General features: G+C 47.0%; 1 protein-coding gene across 1 annotated transcript in view; it reads left to right on the top strand.

Moving 5' to 3' along the window:
* Positions 1–23,762, top strand: part of LCMT2 (leucine carboxyl methyltransferase 2) — an 84,980-nt gene that overhangs the window by 17,143 nt on the left and 44,075 nt on the right. Inside the window, exons 9-10 of the mRNA XM_065398817.1 lie at positions 6,979–7,236; positions 7,435–7,665. Of these exons, the coding sequence (XP_065254889.1) occupies positions 6,979–7,236; positions 7,435–7,665 (489 nt within the window). The remainder of the gene's footprint in view (positions 1–6,978; positions 7,237–7,434; positions 7,666–23,762) is intronic.

Raw genomic sequence — 23,762 nt, forward strand, 5'->3', positions numbered from 1 at the left:
AGCCTTTGACAAGGTCCCTCACCAAAGGCTCTGAAGCAAAGTAAGCTGCCACGGGATAAGACGGAAGGTGCTCTCATGGATTGATAACTGGTTAAAAGGATAGGTATAAATGGTCAGAATGGAGAGAGATAAATAGTGGTGTCCCCAGGGGTCTGTACTGGGCCCAGTCCTATTCAATATATTCATTAATGATCTTGAAAAAGGGGTAAACAGTGAGGTGCCAAAATTTGCAGATAATACAAAATTACTAAAGATAGTTAAGATCCAGACTGCAAAGAGCTACAAAAGGATCTCTCAAAACTGGGTGACTGGGCAATAAAATGGCAGACGAAATTTAATGTTGATAAATGCAAAGTAATACACATTGGAAAACATAATCCCAACTATACATATAAAATGATGGGGTCTAAATTAGCTGTTACCACTCAAGAAAGAGATCTTGGAGTCATTGTGGATAGTTCTCTGAAAACATCCACTCAATGTGCAGCGGCAGTCAAAAAAAGCAAACAGAATGCTGGGAACAATTAAGAAAGGGATAGATAATAGGACAGAAAATATCATGTTGCCTCTATAAATCCATGGTACACCAACATCTTAAATACTGTGTGCAGATGTGATCGCCCCATCTCAAAAAAGATATATTGGACTTGGAAAAGCTTCAGAAAAGGGCAACAAAAATGATTTGGGGGTGAGGGATAGCTCAGTGGTTTGAACATTGGGCTGCTAAACCCAGGGTTGTGAGTTCAATCCTTGAGGGGGCATTTGGGGATTTAGTTGGGGATTGGTCCTGCTTTGAGCAGGGGGTTGGACTAGATGACGACCTGAGGTCCTTTCCAACCCTAATATTCTATGATTAGAGGTATGGAATAGCTTCCATATGAGGAGAAATTAATAAGACTGGGACTTTTCAGCTTGGAAAAGAGAGAGCTGAGGGGCGATATGATTGAGGTCTATAAAATCATGACTGGTGTAGAGAAAGTAGATAAGGAAGTGTTTACTACTTCTCATAACACCAGGACTACAGATGACCAAATGAAATTAATAGGCAGCAGGTTTAAAAGAAACAAAAGGAAGTATTTCTTCGCACAGTGCACAGTCAACCTGTGGAATTCCTTGCCAGAGGATGTTGTGAAGGCCAAGACGATAATAGGGTTCAAAAAAGAACTAGATAAATTAATGGAGGATAGGCCCGTCAATGTCTATGAGCCAGGACGGGCAGGAATGGTGTCCCTAGCCTCTGTTTGCCAGAAGCTGGGAATGAGCGACCAGGGATGGATCACTTGATGATTACCTGTTCTGTTCATTCCCTCTGGGGTACCTGGCACTGGCCACTGTCAGAAGACAGGATACTGGGGTAGATGGACCTTTGGTCTGGCCCAGTAGGGCCATTCTTATGTACCAAACTGGGAGGGGTTGCAAGTGCTTTGGTGGCAAATAGGACAAATGCAAAATACTCCACTTAGGAAGGAACAATCAGTTGCACACATACAAAATGGGAAATGACGGCCTATTTTGGAGTACTGCGGAAAGGGATCTGGGGGTCATAGTGGATCACAAGCTAAATATGAGTCAACAGCATAACACTGTTGCAAAAAAAAGCGAAAATCATTCTAGGATGTATTAGCAGGAGTGTTGTAAGCAAGACACGAGAAGTAATTCTTCCGCTCTACTCCACACTGATAAGGCCTCAACTGGAGTATCGTGTCCAGTTCTGGGCACCACATTTCAGGAAGGATGTGAACAAATTGGAAAGAGTCCAGAGAAGAGTGAAAAAATGATTCTAGGTCTAGAAAACATGACCTATGAGGGAAGATTGAAAAAATTGGGGTGGTTTAGTCTGGAAAAGAGAAGACTGAGAGGGGACATAACAGTTTTCAAGTACGTAAAAGGTTGTTACAAGGAGGAGGGAGAAAAATTGTTTTTCTTAACCTCTGAGGATAGGACAAGAAGCAATGGGCTTAAATTGCAGCAAGCGTGGTTTAGGTTGGATATTAGGAAAAACTTCCTAACCATCAGGGTGTTTAAGCACTGGAATAAATTGTCTAGGGAGTTTGTGAAATCTCCGTCATTGGCGGTTTTTAAGAACAGGTTAGACAAACACCTGTCAGGAATGGTCTAGATAATACTGATTCCTGCCATGAGTGCAGGGGACTGGACTAGATGACCTCTCAAGGTCCCTTCCAGTTCTATGATTCTATGACACCATCCTTTCTTCTTGCATTTCCCTGTTTCATTCACCACACATTTTCCAACTTTTGCAATAACTGAGATAGGGTTCTACATATCACATCCTCTTTTACCACACAACCCTGATACATCCTGTGCCCTGAATGAGGATCTCTGGCAGGAGATGGGCTCAGACCTCCTAGAAGGACAGGAGTTTAAGAACATAAGAATGGCCATAGTGGGTCAGTGGCTGGTGCCAGATTAATCAGAGAGAGTGAACAGAACAGGGCAATTTATCAAGTGATCCGTCCCTGTTGTCCATTCACAGCTTCCAACAGTCAGAGGTTTAGGGACACCCAGAGCATGGGGTTGGGTCCCTGACCATCTTGGCTAATAGCCATTGATGGCCCTATCCTCCATGAACTTACCTAATTCTGTTTGGCCTTCACAACATCCCCTGGCAACATGTTCCACAGATTGACTGTGTGTTGTGTTAAGTAGTACTTCCTTTTGTTTGTGTTAAGCATAGATTTGTATAGTGGCTGTGACGTTGCACTCTATATGATTTTATGAAAGTATGCTGATGAGTGTGAATATAATGTAACTAAAATATGCTTCATGCAAAAGGTCTCTTGTAAGGTATCATTACAAAGCTTATAATCTACTGAGTGTGGTCATCCTATTTGTATAAATGTATCACTCTTGTATCTGAAACTAGAAATATGAAATATAACTCTGAGGGCCTATTGTAATTATGCAAAGTGTGGGCCATTAATGGTGGTTTGGAATCTTGATGGCTCCCATTAACCAGGACAATTGACTGTAGATGGCTCTGTTTTACTTGTAAGTCTTCCTGTATACGTGTGTGCTGGCAAGTGGGTAATGAAGTCTTATAGTGACATGTGATCATGTCACCTGAACTGGAATCCATCTTTAACCTGGTGCTTTTCCATTGAAAAGGAGGGGTGGGAACCCAGAGGGGGACAAAGGATTCCCGCCGTATGCAAAAGATATATAAGTGGGTGGAACAGAACAAAGGGGGCTGCAATCATGAGAAAACCCCTAGCTACCACCTGAGCTGGAACAAGGGATGTACCAGGGGAAAGGATTGTGCCCAGACTAGGAAGGTGTCCAGTCTGTGAAAGAAACTTATTGAACCATCTCTGAGGGTGAGATTTTATCTGTATTCAGTTTTCTTACTGTACTAGGCATAGACTGGCATGTTTTGTTTTATTTTGCTTGGTAATTCACTTTGTTCTGTCTGTTACTACTTGGAACCACTTAAATCCTACTTTCTGTATTTAATAAAATCACTTTTTACTTATTAATTAACCCAGAGTATGTATTAATACCTGGGGGGGGGGGGGGGGGGGACACGACAGCTGTGCATATCTCTCTATCAGTGTTATAGAGGGCAAACATTTTATGAGTTTACCCTGTATAAGCTTTATACAGGGTAAAACTGATTTATTTGGGGTTTGGACCCCATTGGGAGTTGGGCATCTGAGTGTTAAAGACAGGAACACTTCTTAAGCTGCTTTCAGTTTAAGCCTACAGCTCTTAGGGGATGTGGTTCAGACCTTGGGTCTGTGCTGGAGCAGACTTGCATGTCTGGCTCAACAAGACAGGGTGCTGGAGTCCCAAGCTGGCAGGGAAAGCACATCAGTTGGCAGCCCCAAAGGGGTTTCTGTGATGCAACCCATCACAGTGGCATTATGATCTTTTCTGTCTTATCTATCCCTTTCTGAATGGTTCCTAAAACAGTTAGCTTTTTTGCCTGGTGCTGCAAATTGAGCAGATGTTTTCAGATAACTGTCCACGATGACTCCAACATCTTTCTTGAGTCGCAACAGCTAATTTAGACCCATCATTTTGTATGTGTAGTTGGGATTATGTTTTCCAATGTGCATTCCTTTGCATTTATCAACATTGAATTTCATCTGCCACTCCTTTGCCCAGTCACTCAGTTTTGTGAGATCCTTCTGTAACGCTTCAGTCTGCTTTGAACTTAACTATCTTGAGTAATTTTGTATTGTCTGCAAAATTTTTGTATCCTCTACAAAGGACAAAGCACCCCACATTCCACTTCCCATGAGGTGGGGTTAGGGAGTGGGGCTCAGAACTCCAGAACCTGGCTCTCATGGGGGGGGGCATAGAGGGGAGTCAGATCCTCCTGGCTTGGCAGGATCCCCCCAGATCGCTCAGATCATGGCATGCACACACACAGGGGCAGGCCTCAGTCACCCCCAGGGAGCAGGAACCCTCAGATCTCAGCTAATGGCAAGGGATAGGGAGAGGGGCACATATTCCCTGATCTTCTCTGACTGACTGACTGACACACACACACACACACTCTCTCTCTCTCTCTCTCTCTGGCACCTCTGCCCCCTTTTCACCCAGTCCCACTACCACCCACCTCCATTTATCCCCTTCCCCGTGATGCTGTTCCCAACCCCCTGTCACTTCTATTTCCCCTGCTTTTCCACCCCCTAAAATGCCCTTTCCTGCCAGCAAGCATTTGCATATCTAATTTTGTTTTTTTTACAGATACACTTTAATTACTAGCCCCAAAATTAAAAAAACACACACACAAAAAAAACCCCAACCGTGACAGAAAAAGATTTTAGCAATATACCTTCCAACCTTTTCTAAATTTCTGCACAAGGTGGAACTCAAACTGACACTTGTTGGGTCAGGTTCAAAGGACTATTTCTTATACCCGTGAACTATCCGTCTGGTATGAAACTCTAAAGGCTAAACATCATGTTAATTCCTCTGTCTGTGCATGCTCGGTGTAATCCATTAGGTGCATGAGCCTTATCTTGCCTGATGGAAGAAGCAAACTTTCAAATAAATTTTAATTTGATTTCCTCCAAGGGGCTGGTGGGTGTTATGCATTTTGTTGGGGAACCCTTGAGCATTTGAGACTCCTGGTGTGGTGATCTGTGAACAAAAAACATTGCCAGAACATGTCAACTTTAAGAAAAGCAGGTTTTTTTCCCCAGGGCCTGAATCTCGGAAATCCCTTGGTCAAATGGCCCCAAATTTGGATCACTGTCTGTACCCTCCACTTTCATGAGGTATATCAAATGTCAAGGCAATCTGATTAATCATACAGATTCTAGCGTAATTAGAACAGTCAAGCTCATTGCCACAGGCAGGGCTGTCCCTAGGGGGGTGCAGGGCCCAGGGCGGAAGTGACGAATCCATCACTTCGGGGACTGACCCTGCCAGCTAATCACACTGGCCTGCGGAGCCCGGAGAGGTCGCCCCGATTCGCTGTACCCTAGGGCCGGCTCTGGCCATAGGATCCCATTGAGACCAAGGACTTAGCAGCATTCAGAAAGAGTCTGGACATTTATATGGATAACAAGAATATCCAGTTATATTAGTTAAGGCTAATATAATTTCTCTTCCAAAATTTAAGCCCCGTGCAACGTTTAAGCACATCTTGAACTAAAGGGTTCAGGAAAAGACCAAAGACAGAGGGCAGATTATTCCACATTACCTATTGCAAGGTTTCTTGCATCTTCCTCTGCAGCTCTGGCTATTGTCAGTCAGGATACTGGACTAGATGGACCAGAGTTTTGGCACAGTGTCATGTGGGTCATTCACTGTTGGGGCACCTCCTTTTGGCTGCCCCTGGGGATTAGCGGCTCTTAGGTCAGATGCCCTCCTCACACTGCATCCCCCCTCGCTCTCCAGGACTCTTCAGGCTCCCTCTTCATGACTCAGGTGTCCAGCCAGGTCGCTCATAGTCCGCCTGCTCTATATAGATCCCACTGGATCAGCTGTCTGCATGCTGTCTCAGACAGTCTTCTGATCCAATGACAGGTCCTTTGCCTTTTCCCAGTGGCTGGGAGGGGAACCTGGGCCCACCCACTACTCTGACTTCCAGCCCAGAGACCTTGTATCCAATAACTATAGTCTGTTGGCTCCCTGACCCTGTTATTTCCTTGGACTCCTTCCTACTTCCCCTCTTTGACTTCTTGCCAGACTCTGTAGCCCCAAACAAATCCCCCTTTTGCCAGGGAGTGACTGCAAGCTATTTCCCCTGCAGCCCCTTTGTTGTCTCTGTTTCATCCCTTTATACAGGCCCAACCTGCTCCTTCCCAGCTGAATTTCATCATCTCGTAGTTTTTAATTGATCCCTGGCTCCAGGTGCAGCATATAAGGTTAATTGACCTAATTTAACCTGCTTTGCCTATGATGGGGTGTCCTCCCGACACATACAGTATGGCATTGTTGTGTGTACAGCATCAGTTCTGTTCCCAAACTTTTGCTAATTCATACATTTAGAGGGCAGAAGGGGGCATTGGATCATCTGATCTGACCTCCTGTATAACACAGGCCAGAAAATTTCAACCAGTTACTCCTGTATCAAGCACAAAAACCTTTTGTTTGACTAAAGCAACATCCAGAAAGGGACTAATCTGAGTTTGAAGATCACAAGAGATGCAGAATCCACCACCCCCTTGGCAGTTTGTTCCGATGGCTGATGACCCTCACCATTAAAAATGTGTCGTATTTCTATTTGAATTTGCCTCATATCAGCTTCCAGTAATTGATTCGTGTTCTGTCTTTCTCTGCCAGAGTGAGGAGCCCTTTAGTACCTGCTGTTTTCCCCTCATGAAGGTACTTACACACTGTAATCAAGCCCACCTCTCATTCTCTTTGATAAGTGAAAGAATTTGAGCCCTCTCACTTTTTTCTGGCTAGAGGGTAATCTCTGTTCTTGTGTGTCGTGTCTGGGGCACTACTGCAAACAAACCCCTATGCCTCAGCCTCAGTCTCATTCTCTTTGGATTGCAGCTTTCTCTGCTGATGACCCTCCTAGAGTTGCTGGTAGCATCTCTGCATCTGTGTGCACAATAGACTGTGAAATTGCTGGCCTGAGGCGGTATGGCCACCACTCTGTACTTATCAAACCACATGTGGTCCTCACTACTGGAGGCTTCGGAGAGCAGGATGGACGACACTGCCGCCTAAGAGATTTCCATGTCCTAGTCAGACACGAGGACAACTGGCGTGTTGGAAGCGTGAGAATGGAAAAGTCTGGTAACACTTGGGGTACGTTCTCCCCCTAGGGTGGAGCACACACAGAGATCTCTAATATTAATGGGGTGACCCTGGAGGGGGAGGGGGAGATTCATACTGTACTATCAGTGCTCAGCAGTGAAGGGTAGAGGGGATTGAAGCCTTTGGTCTGGTAACCCTCAGTCTTCCTGTAGAGGTACCAATCTGAATCCTGGTGTTCTCTCTCTGCAGGTGGACGGTTGTTCCATACTGTGACATGTGTTTCTGGGAGCCAGGCCCTGGCAGTGGGAGGGCGAATGTCCCCAACGAATGCAGATTTGGGGATCCTTTGGCTAAGGTTTCCTGAATCCATGACTGCCTCAGATCCAGATTGTGTTGTGGTGGAACTTGTGAGCCCACAGCCTGCTGAGGACCTAGCTTCATCGCGCTGGAGACATACTACAACCAAAGTGACGTGCCAAGGTAAAAGGGCCTAAAGGAGAATTTCCTCAGTCAGTGGGGGAAGAATGCTTAGTTATGACAGGGAGATGGGCTGTACAAGTACCTGAGGATATAGAAATCCCCAGACACAGGGGACAGCCTTGTCCTATTCATAGATTTTGAGGCCAGAAGGAATAATTATGGTAATTTTGTCTGACATGTATAATGCAGGCCATATAATTTCATCTAGTGAATGTCACCAAGATGCAGATTCCTCCATCTCCCAAAATAACTATCAGTTGAACTAGACCATATGTCATAAACATAGAGCTAAGGGTAGCATAAAACCCCTCTTTACCCTGTAAAGGGTTAATTCCTCTTTTACTTGTAAAGGGTTAAGAAGCTCAGATAATCCGGGTGGCACATGACCAAAAGGACCAATAAGGGGAGAAGATACTTTCAAATCTGTGTGGGAAGGTTTTGGTCTGTGTCTCTCAGAGCCAGCCAAGAAACCAGGACAGGAAAATTATATCTCCTTAAGCATATCTAAACTAAGCATCTAGTCTGGCAGAAATAGTAAGTAATATCAGAAAAGGAATGTGTTGGATTACCTTTTGTTTTAGCTTGTGAATTTTCCCTGTGCTAAGAGGAGGTTTATCCCTGTTTTTGTAACTTTACGGTTTTGCCTAGAGGGGAAATCCTCTGTGTTCTTCAGTCTTTTGTTATTCTGTAAAGTACTTACCATCCTAATTTTACAGAGGTGATTCTTTTACCTTTTCTTTAATTAAAATTCTTCTTTTAAGAACCTAATTGATTTGTCATTGTTCTTAAGATCCAAGGATTTGGGTCTGTGTTCACTTGTACCAATTGGTGAGGATATTATTCTCAAGCCTCCCCAGGAAAGGGGGTGTAGAGGCTTGGGGGGATATTTGGGGAAGGTAGGGCTCCAAGTGGCCCTCCCTGAATGTTTGTTTAAATCACTTGGTGGTGGCAGCGATACTAAAGCTAGAAAGGAATTTGTGCTTTGGGGAAGTTTTTAACCTAAGCTGGTAAAAATAAGCTTAGGGGGTCTTTCATGCGGGTCCCCACATCTGTACCCCAGAGTTCAGAGTGGGGAGGGAACTCTGACATGGTGGCAGCACGGTGGGATCATTTTGATCCAAAAGCCCAGTAGGATTTGAAAAGGACAATTTTTTTTTCTTTTGGCTGCTTGAAAGCCAAAAAGGTTTTTGTTTAGCTGAGAGCAGCTCGAGATTTTTTCGCTCTCTTTGCCTGGAGGCAGAGGTGTTAGGTTCTTTTAACAAAGGGATTTTTTTTTTTTTAAGCTGTGAGCAGCTGGAGATTTTTCTTCTCTGCCTGAGGGCAGGGTAGTTAACTTCCTGCAAGGGAATTCACAAGCAAGTTTTTTTTTCTCTAGCTCAGATAAGCTAGGCAAGCAGGAGCTAGGATGGCAAAAAGCAATGTCAACAAAAACTAGAATTAGCTAAATTCGAAGCTGAGGAAAGAATAAAAAAACATAATAGACAGATGGCCAGGGAAGAAGCTGCCCACAAGAGAGCTGTGGAGGCAGAGGAACTTGCCCACAAGAGGGCTATGGAGGCCCAGAGGGAGGCCCAGAAGCATAAACTGAAGTTAGAAAGGGCAAGGGCTAAGCAGAATATACCGGACAACCCTAGCAATCCTTCTCCAGGTACCGCTTTCCATCCCAGAAAGTTCCCCACCTACAAGGGAGGCGATGATACAGAGGCCTTCTTTAAAAATTTCGAAAGGGCCTGCCTTGGGTACGGCCTCTCTATAGACCAGTATATGGTGGAGCTGAGACCACAGCTCAGTGGACCCTTAGCAGAGGTGGCAGCTAAAATGCCTAATAAACACAGAAACAGCTACGAACTTTTTAAAAACAAGGCCAGAATTAGAATGGGGCTAACACCCGAGCATGCCCATCAGCGGTTCAGAGCCCTGAAGTGAAAACCAGACATGGCATTTTCCGACACACCTACCACATTGTAAAAAATTGGGATGCCTAAATATCAGGCGCAAGTGTTAAATCTCTGGAAGATCTGCCTTTCCTAATGCAAACGGAGCAGTTCTTAGAGGGTTTTCCTGAGGAAATAGAAAGGTATATCCTAAATGGGAAGCCCAAAACTGTAATCAGGGTGGGGAAAATTGAAACCAAATGGGTGGAGGTGACAGAAAAGAAAAAAAACTAGTAGCAGTTGAAGCAAATATCAGAAGGGGCAACCTGAAACAAAACCCTACCACCGGAGGCAGCCCAAGGCCCCACCTACATCCCAAGGAAAACCCCAAACCCCTTATTGTCACACCACACCAGTCTCCAGCAACCCACCTCGCCCCAGTGACCAGTCAGTTGGGCGATGTTTTAAATGTAATGAGCTGGGGCATATAAAGGCCAGCTGCCCCAAGAACCCCAACAAATTGCAGTTCATTACACCAAAATCACACCAAAGGTCCCCAGGCCCAAATGCCTCCCAAATACCCTCAGAGCAAAGGGAAACTGTGAGTGTGGGCTGGAAGAAGGTTATCGCGTGGAGGGACACTAGAGCACAAGTGTCAGCTATCCACCAATCCTTAGTAAACCCCAAATTCATCAGCCCAGAGGCGCTGGTAACGATTCAACCCTTCATGTCAAACTCTCTAAACTTGCTTACAGCCAAGTTGCCTGTCCAGTACAAGGGCTGGTCAGGAATGTGGACTTTTGCAGTCTATGATGATCCCATTCCCATGCTGCTGGGGGAAGACTTGGCCAACCATGTGAAGCTAGCCAAAAGGGTGGGAATGGTTACCTGCAGCCAGGCTAAGCAAGCCTTCACACCTAGCTCTGTTCCTGAGCCTTCTGCAAGGGCCCAGCCTGTGTTACCAGAGACCCATACTAAGGTGGTGGAACCGAACCCCATGCCCATGTTTGCGGCAGCAGTAGTGGATCCAGTCGCAGAGACCCAGACAGAGCCAGTCCCAAAACCGGAGCTGGCGGAGCAACCAGCACCAAAACCATTGCCAGCACTGAATCCAGCGCTTGCAACCCCGTCTACAACTCCAACGCCAGAGGGCATCAGCAAGCCTGCACTGGCAACAGCAAATAACCCTACGCAAGAGGCTCAGCAGGAGCCTGAAATACAACATAGTGTGCCAGCAAAGAGCGGTTCACAGTCAACAAAAACAGCCCCATCGTCCTACATTGCTTCAAGAGGGACCAAGCCCAGGTCCACAATTCAATGAGAAACTGATGTCTCCAGCATCAAGGAAACAGTTCCAGGCGAAGCAGGAAGCAGATAACAGCCTCCAGGGAGCTTGGGTGGTGGCACGAAGCAACCCCCCGCTTCTCAGCTCTTCTAACGATCCCGGTTTGTTGTAAAAAAAAGAACTTTTATACAAGAAAACTCTTTCTGGTGGACACCAGAAAGACTGGTATCCTCAAGGACAGTTGGTAGTTCCAACTAAGTACCGGGTAAAGCTCTTAAGCTTAGCCCACGATCATCCTAGTGGCCATGCTGGGGTGAACAGGACCAAAGACCGTTTGGGGAAGTCATTCCACTGGGAGGGAATGGACAAGGACGTTTCTACTTATGTCCAGTCTTGTGAGGTGTGCCAAAAAGTGAAAAAACCCCAAGACCAGGTCAAAGCCCCTCTCCAGCCACTCCCCATAATTGAGGTTCCATTTCAGTGAGTAGCTGCAAATATTCTGGGTCCTTTTCTAAAAAAGACACCCAGAGGAAAGAGTACATACTGACTTGCATGAATTTTGGCACCCGATGGCCAGAAGCAGTAGCTTTAAGCAACACCAGGGCTAAAAGTGTGTGCCAGGCATTAAACATTTTTGCCAGGGTAGGTTGGCCCTCCAATATTCTTACAGATTCGTCAAAGTAAAAATAACATGTCCAATCCTTCTTAGGCTTGGCCGAATATTACAGGCAATTTGTACCGCACCACAGCCAAATTGCCGCTCCACGGACAAACCTAACCAAAAAGAAACAGACAAATGCAGTTCAGTGGACTGAAGAGTGTCAGAAGACCTTTAACCAGCTTAAAGGAACACTCATGTCTGACCCTGTGCTAAGGGCCCCAGACTTTTAACAAACCTTTCCTAGTAACCACAAATGCGCCCAAGCGTGGTGTGGGAGCAATTTTAATGCAGGAAGGACTGGATCAAAAATTCCATCCTGTCGTGTTTCTCTGCAAAAAACTGTCTAAAAGGAAAAGCCACTGGTCAATCAGCGAAAAAAAATGTTACGCCATTGTATGTGCGCTGAAAAAGCTACGCTCATATGTTTGGGGACAGCATTTCCACCTGCAAACCGACCATGCTGCGCTAAAGTGGCTTTATACCGTCAAGGACAAGAACAAAAAACTTCTTCGGTGAAGTTTAGCTCTCCAAAATTTTGATTTTGAAATACAACACATTTCAGAAGCTTCTAACAAAGTGGCTAATGCACTCTCCTGTAAAAGTTTCCCAAAATCAACTGGTTAAAATCGTCCTTAAAATGTAAAAAATATTGTTAGTTTTTACATAATCAGTAGTATATCTAAAGGTGCATGTGTCTTATTAATTCTGTTTTCTCCTCGAGCTCCAGGAAAAAAATCACAGCCAGTGTAAAGCTGGCTGTCCAGCACTGTCTATGATTTGGGGGGCGTGTCATAAACATACAGCTAAGGGTAGCAGAAAACCCCCTTTACCCTGTAAAGGGTTAATTCCTCTTTTACCTGTAGAGGGTTTGTCAAGGCTCCTTCCCCACTCTGAACTTTAGGGTACAGATGTGGGGGCCTGCATGAAAATTTCTAAGCTTAACTACCAGCTTAGATCTGGTCCGCTGCCACCACTCCCAATGGGCTAACTCCCTTCCCTGGGTAGCCTTGAGAGACTCTTCCACCAACTCCCTGGTGAACACAGATCCAACCCCTTGGATCTTAAAACAAGGAGAAATTAACCATCCCCCCTCCTTTCTCCCACCAACTCCTGGTGGATCCAGACCCAATCCCCTTGGATCTAAAAACAAGGAAAAATCAATCAGGTTATTAAAAAAAGGCTTTTAATTAAAGAAAAAGGTCAACATCATCTCTGTAAAATCAGGATGGAAAATAACTTTACAGGGTAATCAAACTTAAAGAGCCCAGAGGACCCCCCTCTAGCCTTAGGTTCAAAGTTACAGCAAACAGAGGTAAACACCCTAGCAAAAGGTACATTTACAAGTTGAGAAAACAAAGATAAAACTAACACGCCTTGCCTGGCTGTACTTACAAGTTTGAAATATGAGAGACTTGGTCAGAAAGATCTGGAGAGCATGGATTGATGTCTGGTCCCTCTTAGTCCCAAGAGCGAACTCCCACCAAAACAAAGAGCACAAACAAAAGCCTTCCCCCCACCATGATTTGAAAGTATCTTGTCCCCTTATTGGTCCTTTGGGTCAGGTGTCAGCCAGGTTACCTGAGCTTCTTAACCCTTTACAGGTAAAAGGATTTTGGAGTCTCTGGCCAGGAGGGATTTTATAGTATTGTACACAGGAGGGCTGTTACCCTTCCCTTAGTTATGACAGGGTTAAAAAGCTCAAATAATCCAGGTGGCACCTAAGCAAAAGGACCAATAAGGGGAAAAGATACTTTCAAATCGGTGGAGGAAAGTTTTGGTCTGTGTGTCTCGAAGCCAGCCACGAAACCAGGACAAAAAAATTATATCTCCTTAAGCATATCTAAACTAAACATCTAGTCTGGCAAAAATAGTAAGTAATAGCAAAAAAAAAAAAAAAGCGTTAAATTACCTTTTGTTTTAGCTTGTGAATTTTCCCTGTGCTAAGAGGGAGGTTTAATCCTGTTTTTGTAACTTTAAGGTTTTGCCTAGAGGGGAAATCCTCTGTGGTCTTGAGTCTTTTGTTATTCTGTAAAGTACTTACCATCCTAATTTTACAGAGGTAATTCTTTTACCTTTTCTTTAATTAAAATTCTTCTTTTAAGAACCTAATTAATTTCTCATTGTTCTTAAAATCCAAGAATTTGGGTCTGTGTTCACCTGTACCAATTGGTGAGGATATTATTCTCAAGCCTCCCCAGGAAAGGGAGTGTAGGGGTTTGGGGGGATATTTGGGGAAGGTAGGGCTCCAAGTGGCCCTCCCTGAATGTTTGTTTAAATCACTTGGTGGTGGCAGCGAAACTAAAGCTAGAAAGGAATTTGTGCCTTGGGGAAGTTTTTAACCTAAGCTGGTAAAAATAAGCGTAGGGGGTCTTTCGTGCGGGTCCCCACATCTGTATCTCAGATTTCAGAGTGGGGAAGAAACCCTAACAGCATATATTTCAGAAAGAGAGACACAGTCTTGATCTAAAGAGTCCAAATGTTGGAGAATCCATCACTTTCCTTGGTAGTTTGTTCCACTGGTTAATCACCTTCACTGTTAAAAAAATATTTTTAAATTTAAAAAATAATAAAAAAAAATAAAAAAAAATTAAAAATTAGTGGAGATATCCTATCTCCTAGAACTGGAAGGGACCTTGAAAGGTCATTGAGTCCAGCCCGCTGCCTTCACTAGCAGGACCAAGTACTGATTTTGCCCCAGATTCCTAAGTGGCCCCCTCAAGGATTGAACTCTCAACCCTGGGTTTAGCAGGCCAATGCTCAAACCACTGAGCTACCACTGAGCTATCTCTCCCCCCCCCCCCCCGTTAAAAGTTTGGGTCTTAATTCTATTTAAATTTGTCTGGCTTCAGCTTCCAGTGATTGGTTCTTGTTCTGCCTTTCTCTGCTAGATTGACAAGCTATTCAGTACCCATTATTTTCTCCCCATGAAGGTATCTATACAATATAATCAAGGCTATGTCTACACTATGAAATTAGGTCGAATTTATAGAAGTCGATTTTTAGGAAGTGATTTTATACAGTCGATTGTGTGTGTCCCCACTAAGCGCATTAAGTTGGCGGAGTGTGTCCACAGTACCGTGGCTAGTGTCAACGTTCGTAGCGTTGCACTGTTGGGTAGCTATCCCACAGTTCCCGCAGTCTCTGCTGCCCATTGGAATTCTGGGTGGAGCTCCCAATGCCTGATGGGGCAAAAACATTGTCGCAGGTGGTTTTAGGTACATGTTGTCAGTCGCCCCTCCCTCCGTGAAAGCAACGGCAGACAATCGTTTCGCCCCTTTTTTCCGTGCAAATGCCATACTGCTTTCAGCAGATGGTGCAGTAGGACTGCTAACCGTTGTCATCCAACCACCGCTTCCGCTGCAACTTTGCTTTCCTGGTGCCATGAATCCACCTCGCAGGTTCTCTCATCGTTCGGTATAAATATCTATTCTTGTGGCATCTGTCGTCATCCACCGCTTCCACTGCAACTCTGCTCTCCTGCTTGTGTCTCAATAGCGAATTTCTCCATGTTGTCTGTCATGGGCTCCTGGGAACGTGTTCTTCCTTGGGAAATGTGCTCAGTGCTAACCGTCATCCTCCACCGCTTCTGCTGCAACTCTGCTCTCCTGGTGCCATGAATTCACCTTGCAGGTCCTCTCGTTGTTCGGTATAAATATCTATTCTCATGGCATCCATCGTCATCCACCGCTTCCGTTGCAACTCTGCTCTCCTGCAGACGCCATACCACAGCAAGCATGGAGCCTGCTCAGCTCACCGCTGCTATTGTGCACATTGTAAACACCTCGCGCATTATCCTTCAGTATGTGCAGAACTAGAACCTGCAAAAGCTGGCGAGGAGGCGACGACAGCGCGATCACGATAGTGATGAGGACATGGACTCAGACTTCTCTCAAAGCACGGGCCCTGGCAATTTAGACATCATGGTGGTAATGGTGCAGGTTCATGCCGTGGAATGCTGATTCTGGGCCTGGGAAACAAGCAGAGACTGGTGGGACTGCATAGTGTTGCAGGTCTGGGATGATTCCCAGTGGCTGCAAAACTTTCGCATGCGTGAGAGCACTTTCATGGAACTTTGTGACTTGCTTTCCCCTGCCCTGAAGCGCAAGAATACCAAGATGAGAGCAGCCCTCACAGTTGAGAAACGAGTGGCGATAGCCCTCTGGAAGCTTGCAATACCAAACAGCTACCGGTCAGTCAGGAATCAATTTGGAGTGGGTAAATCTACTGTGGGGGCTGCTGTGATCCAAGTAGCCAACGCAATCACTGAGCTGCTGCTATCAAGAGTAGTGACTCTGGGAAATGTGCAGGTCATAGTGGATGGCTTTGCTGCAATGGGATTCCCTAACTGTGGTGGGGCGATAGACAGAACCCATATCCCTATCTTGTCACTGGAGCACCTTGGCAGCCAGTACATAAACCGCAAGGGGTACTTTTCAATGGTGCTGCAAGCACTGGTGGATCACAAGGGACGTTTCACCGACATCAACGTGGGATGGCCGGGAAAGGTACATGACGCTCGCATCTTCAGGCACTCTGGTCTGTTTGAACAGCTGCAGGAAGGGACTTACTTCCCAGACCAGAAAATAACTGTTGGGGACGTTGAAATGCCTATAGTTATCCTCAGGGACCCAGCCTACCCCTTAATGCCATGGCTCATGGAGCCATACACAGGCACCCTGGATAGTAGTAAGGAGCTGTTCAACTATAGGCTGAGCAAGGGCAGAATGGTGGTAGAACGTGAATTTGGATGTTTAAAAGCTCGCTGGCGCAGTTTACTGACTCGGTTATACCTCAGCAAAACCAATATTCCAATTGTTATTGCCGTTTGCTGTGTGCTCCGCCATATCTGTGAGAGTAAGGGGGAGACGTTTATGGCAGGGTGGGAGGGTATTGGCTCCAGGGTGATAAACAGTTCCTGGCTGCTGGGGAGAATGGTTTCTCCGCTTGCGTGCTGTGCGCTATCCTCCTCCTCCTCCACCTCCTCATCCCTGTGGCATGAGACTCTCCCCTTGCAGGTGTCCACGGACAGGGGTGGGGTAGTGGTAGGGGGCCCCCCCTAGAATTGCATGCAGCTCATCATAGAAGCGGCATGTCTGGGGCTCTGACCTGGAGCGGCTGTTTGCCTCTTTGGTTTTTTGGTAGGCTTGCCTGAGCTCCTTAATTTTCATGCAACACTGCTGCGGGTTCCTGTTGTAGCCTCTGTCCATCATGCCCTTGGAGAATTTTTCAAATATTTTGACATTTCGTCTTTTGGAACGGAGTCTATAGTCTATAACTCCAAATGGTAGCAGAAACGTAGTATCTGCCCGTTTCCCAACAGTCTCTCAGGGATACCCAGAATAACTCAGGGGATCTCAGTCTTCTCATTCAGTTATTCTGCCCTGTTAGAATCCAAACAGTTCAGAGATGAAATTTTTTTCCTTGTGTCCATACTTATAGCTTTTTCTCACAGAAAACAAGCCAACTAGATCACTACCCACGTGGGCTCTTTCTTTGAGGGTTGAGAGAGAAGAATGCATGGAGAGTCTTTGATCTCTGATCATCACATACAATCACTACTTGCCTTCAAATGCACAAAAATTAGCACTTTCCTATTAAAGTTCTTCATTTGCATTACACAAGGCTTCTTACTTGTTTGACGGGTTATTTAGTTACATTGGTATATACAATGTAAATGTTTGCTATTACATTCTAATAGGAGACAGATAAGTGAAAACAATGCATGCAGCATCCCATTAGTTTTCATGAAATTTAAACACCAAATGCATTCTTATACATTTAACAATCACTTTGTTTTATACTAATATAAAGTGAATTGACCTGGCTTCCAGCTATGAGTTTGTTAGTTCTCAGCTGACACCTAGATCTTGGCCAGAGCTGGTACTTGGACTGATTTCAGTACCAGGCAAACTGGTTGAAAATTTAGTAAAGAACAGAATTATCAGACACATAGATGACCGTAATTCGTTGGGGAGGAGTCAACGTGGTTTTTGTAAAGAGAAATCATGCCTCACCAATCTACTAGAATTCTTTGAAGGGGTCAACAAGCATGTGGACAAGTGGGATCCAGTGGATATAGTGTACTTAGATTTTCAGAAAGCTTTTGACAAGGTCCCTCACCAAAGGCTCTTAAGCAAAGTAAGCTGTCATGGGATAAGAGGGAAGGTCCTCTCATGGATTGGTAACTGGTTAAAAGATCGGAAACAAAGTGTAGGAATAAATAGTCAGTTTTCAGAATGGAGAGAGGTAAATAGAGGTGTCCCCCAGGGGTCTGTAGTAGGACCAGTCATATTCAACATATTCATAAATGATTTGGCAAAAGGGGTAAACAGTGAGGTGGCAAAATTTGCAGATGGTACAAAACTACTCAAGATAGTTAAGTCCCAGGCAGACTGCTGTCCCTGCCAGCAGGTATATGGGATCTTGGGGAGCAATTACCACACAGGTGGGGTGCCAATTAATTTCTTTATTAAAGGAAAAAGGAAGTGGTGGGAATTTAACAATGAAATACGATGGGATGGGGTGTATAGGGTGTTTACAATAGACAATGATGAGGGGTGTTCTTCTAGTAAATGGGGGTTTCAATAGTGGGGTACAATACAGTGGGGTACAATACAGTTGGGTACAATACAGTTGGTAACCAATTAACACTGAAGTATAAATGTAACGGGTAGCTAACAATTTCTATGTAAAGAGTGTGTCACAGCAGCATATAACCAACTAACAGTATGGGTAAAATGGGTTAAATAACCAACAACTTTAGGTAAAAATGTGTCACAGTGGTGTAAATGTAAAATATGAGGTGTGTTAGAGAGAAAAGGGGTAGAAAAGGGGTAACCAATGGGGGTTTATGCTAGAAAGAGAGAGAGCAGACAGGCTGCAAGTTTGAACAGCAGAGAGACAATTATACAAAACACAGCAAAATCTTATCTATGATTTAACTTAACCAAAACTACACAAATTAGCAAGTAACAAAACACAATGCAACAATTATTTAAGCCTAACTTACAGGGTACAATGCAAGCAATTTTCTAAATCTAACTTAACTACAGCTATGCAAAATGAAATTACAATTTATCTAGACTAAAAGACAAAATCTAACCTAATGGGTGCACCTTATACTAGGGGTAGTTCCAGAGGGCAGAGTGGTGTGTGCCCAGGATACAGCTCCAAGGGGGGAGGGGGATTTAACTAGTAGTGGCTGCAAGCTGGCAGCCCAGGATACAGTCCAGGAAGGCACAGGCTTATTTCTAGCAGCAAAGGTGCTGCAAAGCAAGAAACAGATTACAGATACAGACCAAGGAGTTTAAGAGAGGTTTTGAGACACAGACCAAGGTTTAGCTTGAGTCTGTGTGCTGGGGAAACAGAGCCAGCAGCTAAAGTAATAAAAGTATAGAAAGTTTCACAGAGGGATTCTTACCAGTCCCCAAGGCAGCAGCAAAGGCAGAAGCAGCAACAACATCAGAAGAAGCAAGGAGGGCTCGGTACGGTCTTGATAATCAGGAGGTCTCTCAGGCAGCAATTCGTTCTTCGTGGGGGGGCTTTAAAAACGGGGGTACGCTCAAAAATAAAACGAGAGCGGAGAAAGGACCCCCCAGAACCCCTGGCTGATCAGACCAGGTAGCAATGCAGGAACCTTTCTGATGTTTGTTTCAAAAATGCCTGTTCTTAAAGGCAAACTCAGGCAGTTTCCCACCAGTAATCCTGATAGGCTCCTTCTGTCACAGGGGAGGAGATACAGGGAAAAACTGCAGGTGAGCATAGAGACATGCCTGGGCAGAGTCCTGGACCATAGGCGTGAGTTCCCACCTCAGGACTCAAAAGCACATGAGGCCTATGACTCATGCCCAGGATCTCAAAAACACATTAGGTCTTGCAGCTCTGGACATTGCCTACCCTACACCGAGCCCAGGTTTAACAAGGTGATAACAGGACCAACCCTTTGAACAGGGCAGTAGTCCCACTTAGCACGTAGCACAAGTGGCCATCCCTTTGAGAAGGGCAATGGCTCTTGGTAAACAACTTAAGGGGCCCTCCCTTTGAGAAGGGCAGTGGTCCTGGTAAACAACTTAACAGCCAGGGAGGGGCGGCCACAGGAGGAGAACAAAAACAAAATGGAGTAAGGGGACAGCTGTAAGAAACAAAATGGAATAGGGGGAAAGCTGTAACAGACAACTGCGAAGAGCTACAAAAGGATCTCTCGAAACTGGGTGACTGGGCAACAAAATGGCAGATGAAATTCAATGTTGATAAATGCAAAGTAGTGCACATTGGAAAACATAATCCCAACTATACATATAATATGATGGGGTCTAAATTAGCTGTGACCACTCAAGATCTTGGAGTCATTGTGGATAGTTCTCTGAAAACATCCACTCAATGTGCAACGGCAGTCAAAGAAACAAACAATGTTAGGAATCATTAAGAGGGATAAGAAGACAGAAAATATCATATTGCCTCTATATAAATCCATAGTATGCCCACATCTTGAATACCGTGTGTGGATGTGATTGCCCCATCTCAAAAAAGATATATTGGAATTGGAAAAAGGTTCAGAAAAAGACAACAAAAATGATTAGGGGGCATTTGGGGATTTAGTTGGGGATTGGTCCTGCTTTGAGCAGGGGGTTGGACTAGATGACCTCCTGAGGTCCTTTCCAACCCTGATATTCTATGATTAGAGGTATGGAATAGCTTCCGTATGAGGAGAAATTAATAAGACTGGGACTTTTCAGCTTGGAAAAGAGACGACTAAGGGGAGATATGATAGAGGTCTATAAAATAATGACTGGTGTGGAGAAAGTAAATAAGGAAGTGTTATTTACTCCTTCTCCTAACACAAGAACTAGGGGTCACCAAATAAAATTAATAGGCAGCAGGTTTAAAAGAAACAAAAGGAAGTATTTCTTCACACAACGCACAGTCAACCTGTGGAACTCTTTGCCAGAGGATGTTGTGAAGGCCAAGATTATAACAGGGTTCAAAAAAGAACTAGATACATTCATGGAGGATAGGTCCATCAATGTCTATGAGCCAGGATGGGCAGGGATGATGTCCCTAGCCTCTGTTTGCCAGAAGCTGGGAATGGGCGACAGGGAATGGATCACTTGATGATTACCTGTTCTGTTCATTCCCATTGGGGCAGCTGGCATTAGCCACTGTCGGAAGACAGGATACTGGGGTAGATGAACCTTTGGTCTGACCCAGTCTGGCTCTTCTTATGTTCTTATGATGTTGATAAATTAGAGAAGGTTCAGAGAAGAGCTACGACATGGGACGCGGGTATCACAGGCCAGGGCAGTCTGAGCCTCCCCAGACAGCCCAGCATGGCTCTGTCCTCAGGCCCCCTCCTCCCTGCTTCCAATTCCCGCTCTTTCCCCGTGGCCAGGCTGGGGTGGCCATGCTGCCCTCCACCCCAGCGCTCTGGGGTTGGAGCCGCACTGCCTACCCCCTGCCCCGCCGCTCTGTGGCTGGAGGTGTGTGTTCTGCAGGGAGTGCCGGGGGGTGGATAGTGGCTCTGGTGCAGGGGCTCTGGCGGGGAAGGAGTGGGACCTCAGGCAGAAGGGGAGGGACTGGGGGTTAGCCTCCCCCAATGGGCGGTTCACGTGCCACCCATGAGCCATGAGAATAATTAAAGGATTAGAAAGCATTCCTTACAGTGATAAACTAAACAGATTGAGGTCCTTGAGTCTACCATAAAGAAGGTTAAGAGGTGACTTGATTACAGTTTGAGTTACCTACACGGGAAACAAATATTTAATAATGGGCTCTTCAATCTAGCAGAGAAAGATGCAATATGTTCTTCTTCGAGTGCTTGTTCACGTCCATTCCACATTAGGTGCGCGTGCGCCGCGTGCACGAACGTCGGAAACTTTTTCCCTCAGCGGCTCCTGTCGGGCCCGCAGGGTCTCCCTTCCCGCCAGAGCGGCGCCCCGCCCTAGCGTATATATATCCCTGCCGGCCCGACCCTCCCTCAGTTCCTTCTTACCGCCCGTGGCGACGTTGGAACAACTCTATCTCTCGTCTGAGAGTGTCCCTTAGCATAAGTGATTAGAGTAGTTAACAGTTCATTAGTAGTTGAGTGTTTAAAGTTTAGTGTAAATAGTAGTTTTATTAGTCCCTCACAAAGATCAAGATCTCTTTGTGATAGGGGTTTGGTGACCCCGGCACCGGCCCTGGGCGGCGGGGCATGCCGCACGCCCAAGGCTTCAAGGCTTGTGCCACGTGCCGCAGGCCTATGCCGTTGAGCGACCCGCACGACTCGTGTCTTCGTTGCCTGGGGGAAGCCCACCAAAAGGAGCGCTGTAAGATTTGTAAGGCGTTCAAGCCCAGGACTAAGAAAGAGAGAGACTTTCGTCTTAAGCAGCTCCTCATGGAGGCGGTGTTACAGCCCTCCTCTTCCGCGGCACCGTCGACCTCGGTGCGGAGTGCCCCGGCATCGGTCCGCGACCCGACGCCGGCAGGACAGCCTAAGCCTACGGTGCCGCCTCGACGGGAACACCCACGGCACCGTTCTTTTTCGCCGGCCAGGCCAAAGAGCCAGCCTAAGGCCAGGGGACGTTCCCCGCATAAGAAGCCGGCACCGGCGAAGACCGCAAGTGCTGCCAAGGCCGTTACGGCCCCGGTACAGATCCCGGTACCAGTGGCTCCGGCGCCCAAAGGCCCGTCGAGCCCCGGGATAAGCGCGTCGAGTGAGGAGGAAGGGCTGGAGGAACTGTTGGAACAGCCCTGCACCCCGGACACATTTGAGGCAGCAAAGGACCTCATTGAATTGTCCACCGAAAGTAACCTCCGCGCTAAAGACATTCCACCGCGACTGCCATCCAAGGGCAAGCCGGCGATGATGCGCCCGTCGCGGTCGCCATCTCGGCACCGAACACGGCGCCGGTCCCGGTCGAGCTCCGCCTCGGTGGACTCCCGGCTTCCCGCCGCGCAACGGGCCGCCAAACAGTTAGGCCCCGACGCGAGCAAGGCACCGTCCCAGCAGCCCGCCTCGAGCAGGCACCGGGACGCGTCGGCCACGAGGCTCCCGAGACCACGCTCCCGCAGCCATTCCCGGTCCCGGGATCGACGGTACCGGTCCAGCTCCAGGTCTGCACGGCGCCTCTCACGGTCCCGTTCCAGAAGGCACCGCTCCCCGACTCCGGAACGGCACCGCCCAATGGCACCGCCGTGGCCCTCTAGGTCGCCGTCCTTGGCGTCGGAGGAGGGCTCGGGCCTTTCCAGCAGGTATGGCCGCAGAGTGCACGCCGCTAGAGAGCACGAGGCCTCTTGGCAACCACATTGGAGCCATCCTGGACAATGGCCATTCTGGACCCCGTGGGCCTATCATCAGCAGGGCCCTCCGTCCAGAACCTCGAGATCGGGCCCCTCAGGACACCGGTCCCGCTCCCCACGGTACCGCCCTGCCTCCCGTGCGGAGGCTACGGTCTCCAGGCCGCCAGACAGGGATAGGACGGACTCGGTACCGAGCCCGGCACCGTCCCTAACCCAGGGCAGGGGACGCACCCCAGAGGACCGTCCCGCCGAGGAGGAGTTGCAGGAGGACGAGGACGCACAGAAGGCCATGACCTCCTCCTCCTCACCGTATGAAGCCGTGGCGGGCACGACAGTGTCCGGCCCTCCCCCGATTGACCATCGGGCACACCAGGACCTGCTCCGCCGGGTGGCCCTCAATTTGGGGTTGCAGGCAGAGGAGACTGTTGAGCAGGAGGACCCCATGGTGGACATTCTCAGCCCGGAGGGTCCCTCCAGGATCGCACTTCCGCTTATAAAGACAGTGCAGTCAAATTATAAGACTGTTTGGCAGACGCCAGCCTCCTCTGCGCCGACGGCAAGGGGCGTCGAGAGAAAGTATTTTGTCCCCTCCAAAGGGTTTGACTTCCTCTTCTCCCATCCGGCCCCATGTTCGCTGGTCGTTTCGGCGGTCAACGAGAGGGAGCGGCATGGCCAGCAGGCCCCAGCCCCCAAGGCTAAAGAGGCAAAGAGACTGGACTTGTTTGGCAGAAAGGTCTACTCGTCCGGAGGCCTCCAATTGCGGATCGCGAACCAGCAAGCGATCCTCAATAGACATAATTTTAATTCCTGGGCATCAGTGTCTAAGTTTAAGGATGCCTTGCCTCAGGGATCGCAACCCGAGTTTGCGGCCATAGTAGACGAGGGAAAGGCGGTGGCCAAGACCTCGTTACAGGCCTCACTCGACTCGGCTGATGCGGCCGCTAGGACTATCGCGTCTGGCGTGGTAATGAGGCGCTCAGCGTGGCTGCAGGCTTCTGGT

Source organism: Emys orbicularis, chromosome 1 (genome assembly GCF_028017835.1).
Source record: "Emys orbicularis isolate rEmyOrb1 chromosome 1, rEmyOrb1.hap1, whole genome shotgun sequence".
Taxonomy (NCBI): domain Eukaryota; kingdom Metazoa; phylum Chordata; order Testudines; family Emydidae; genus Emys; species Emys orbicularis.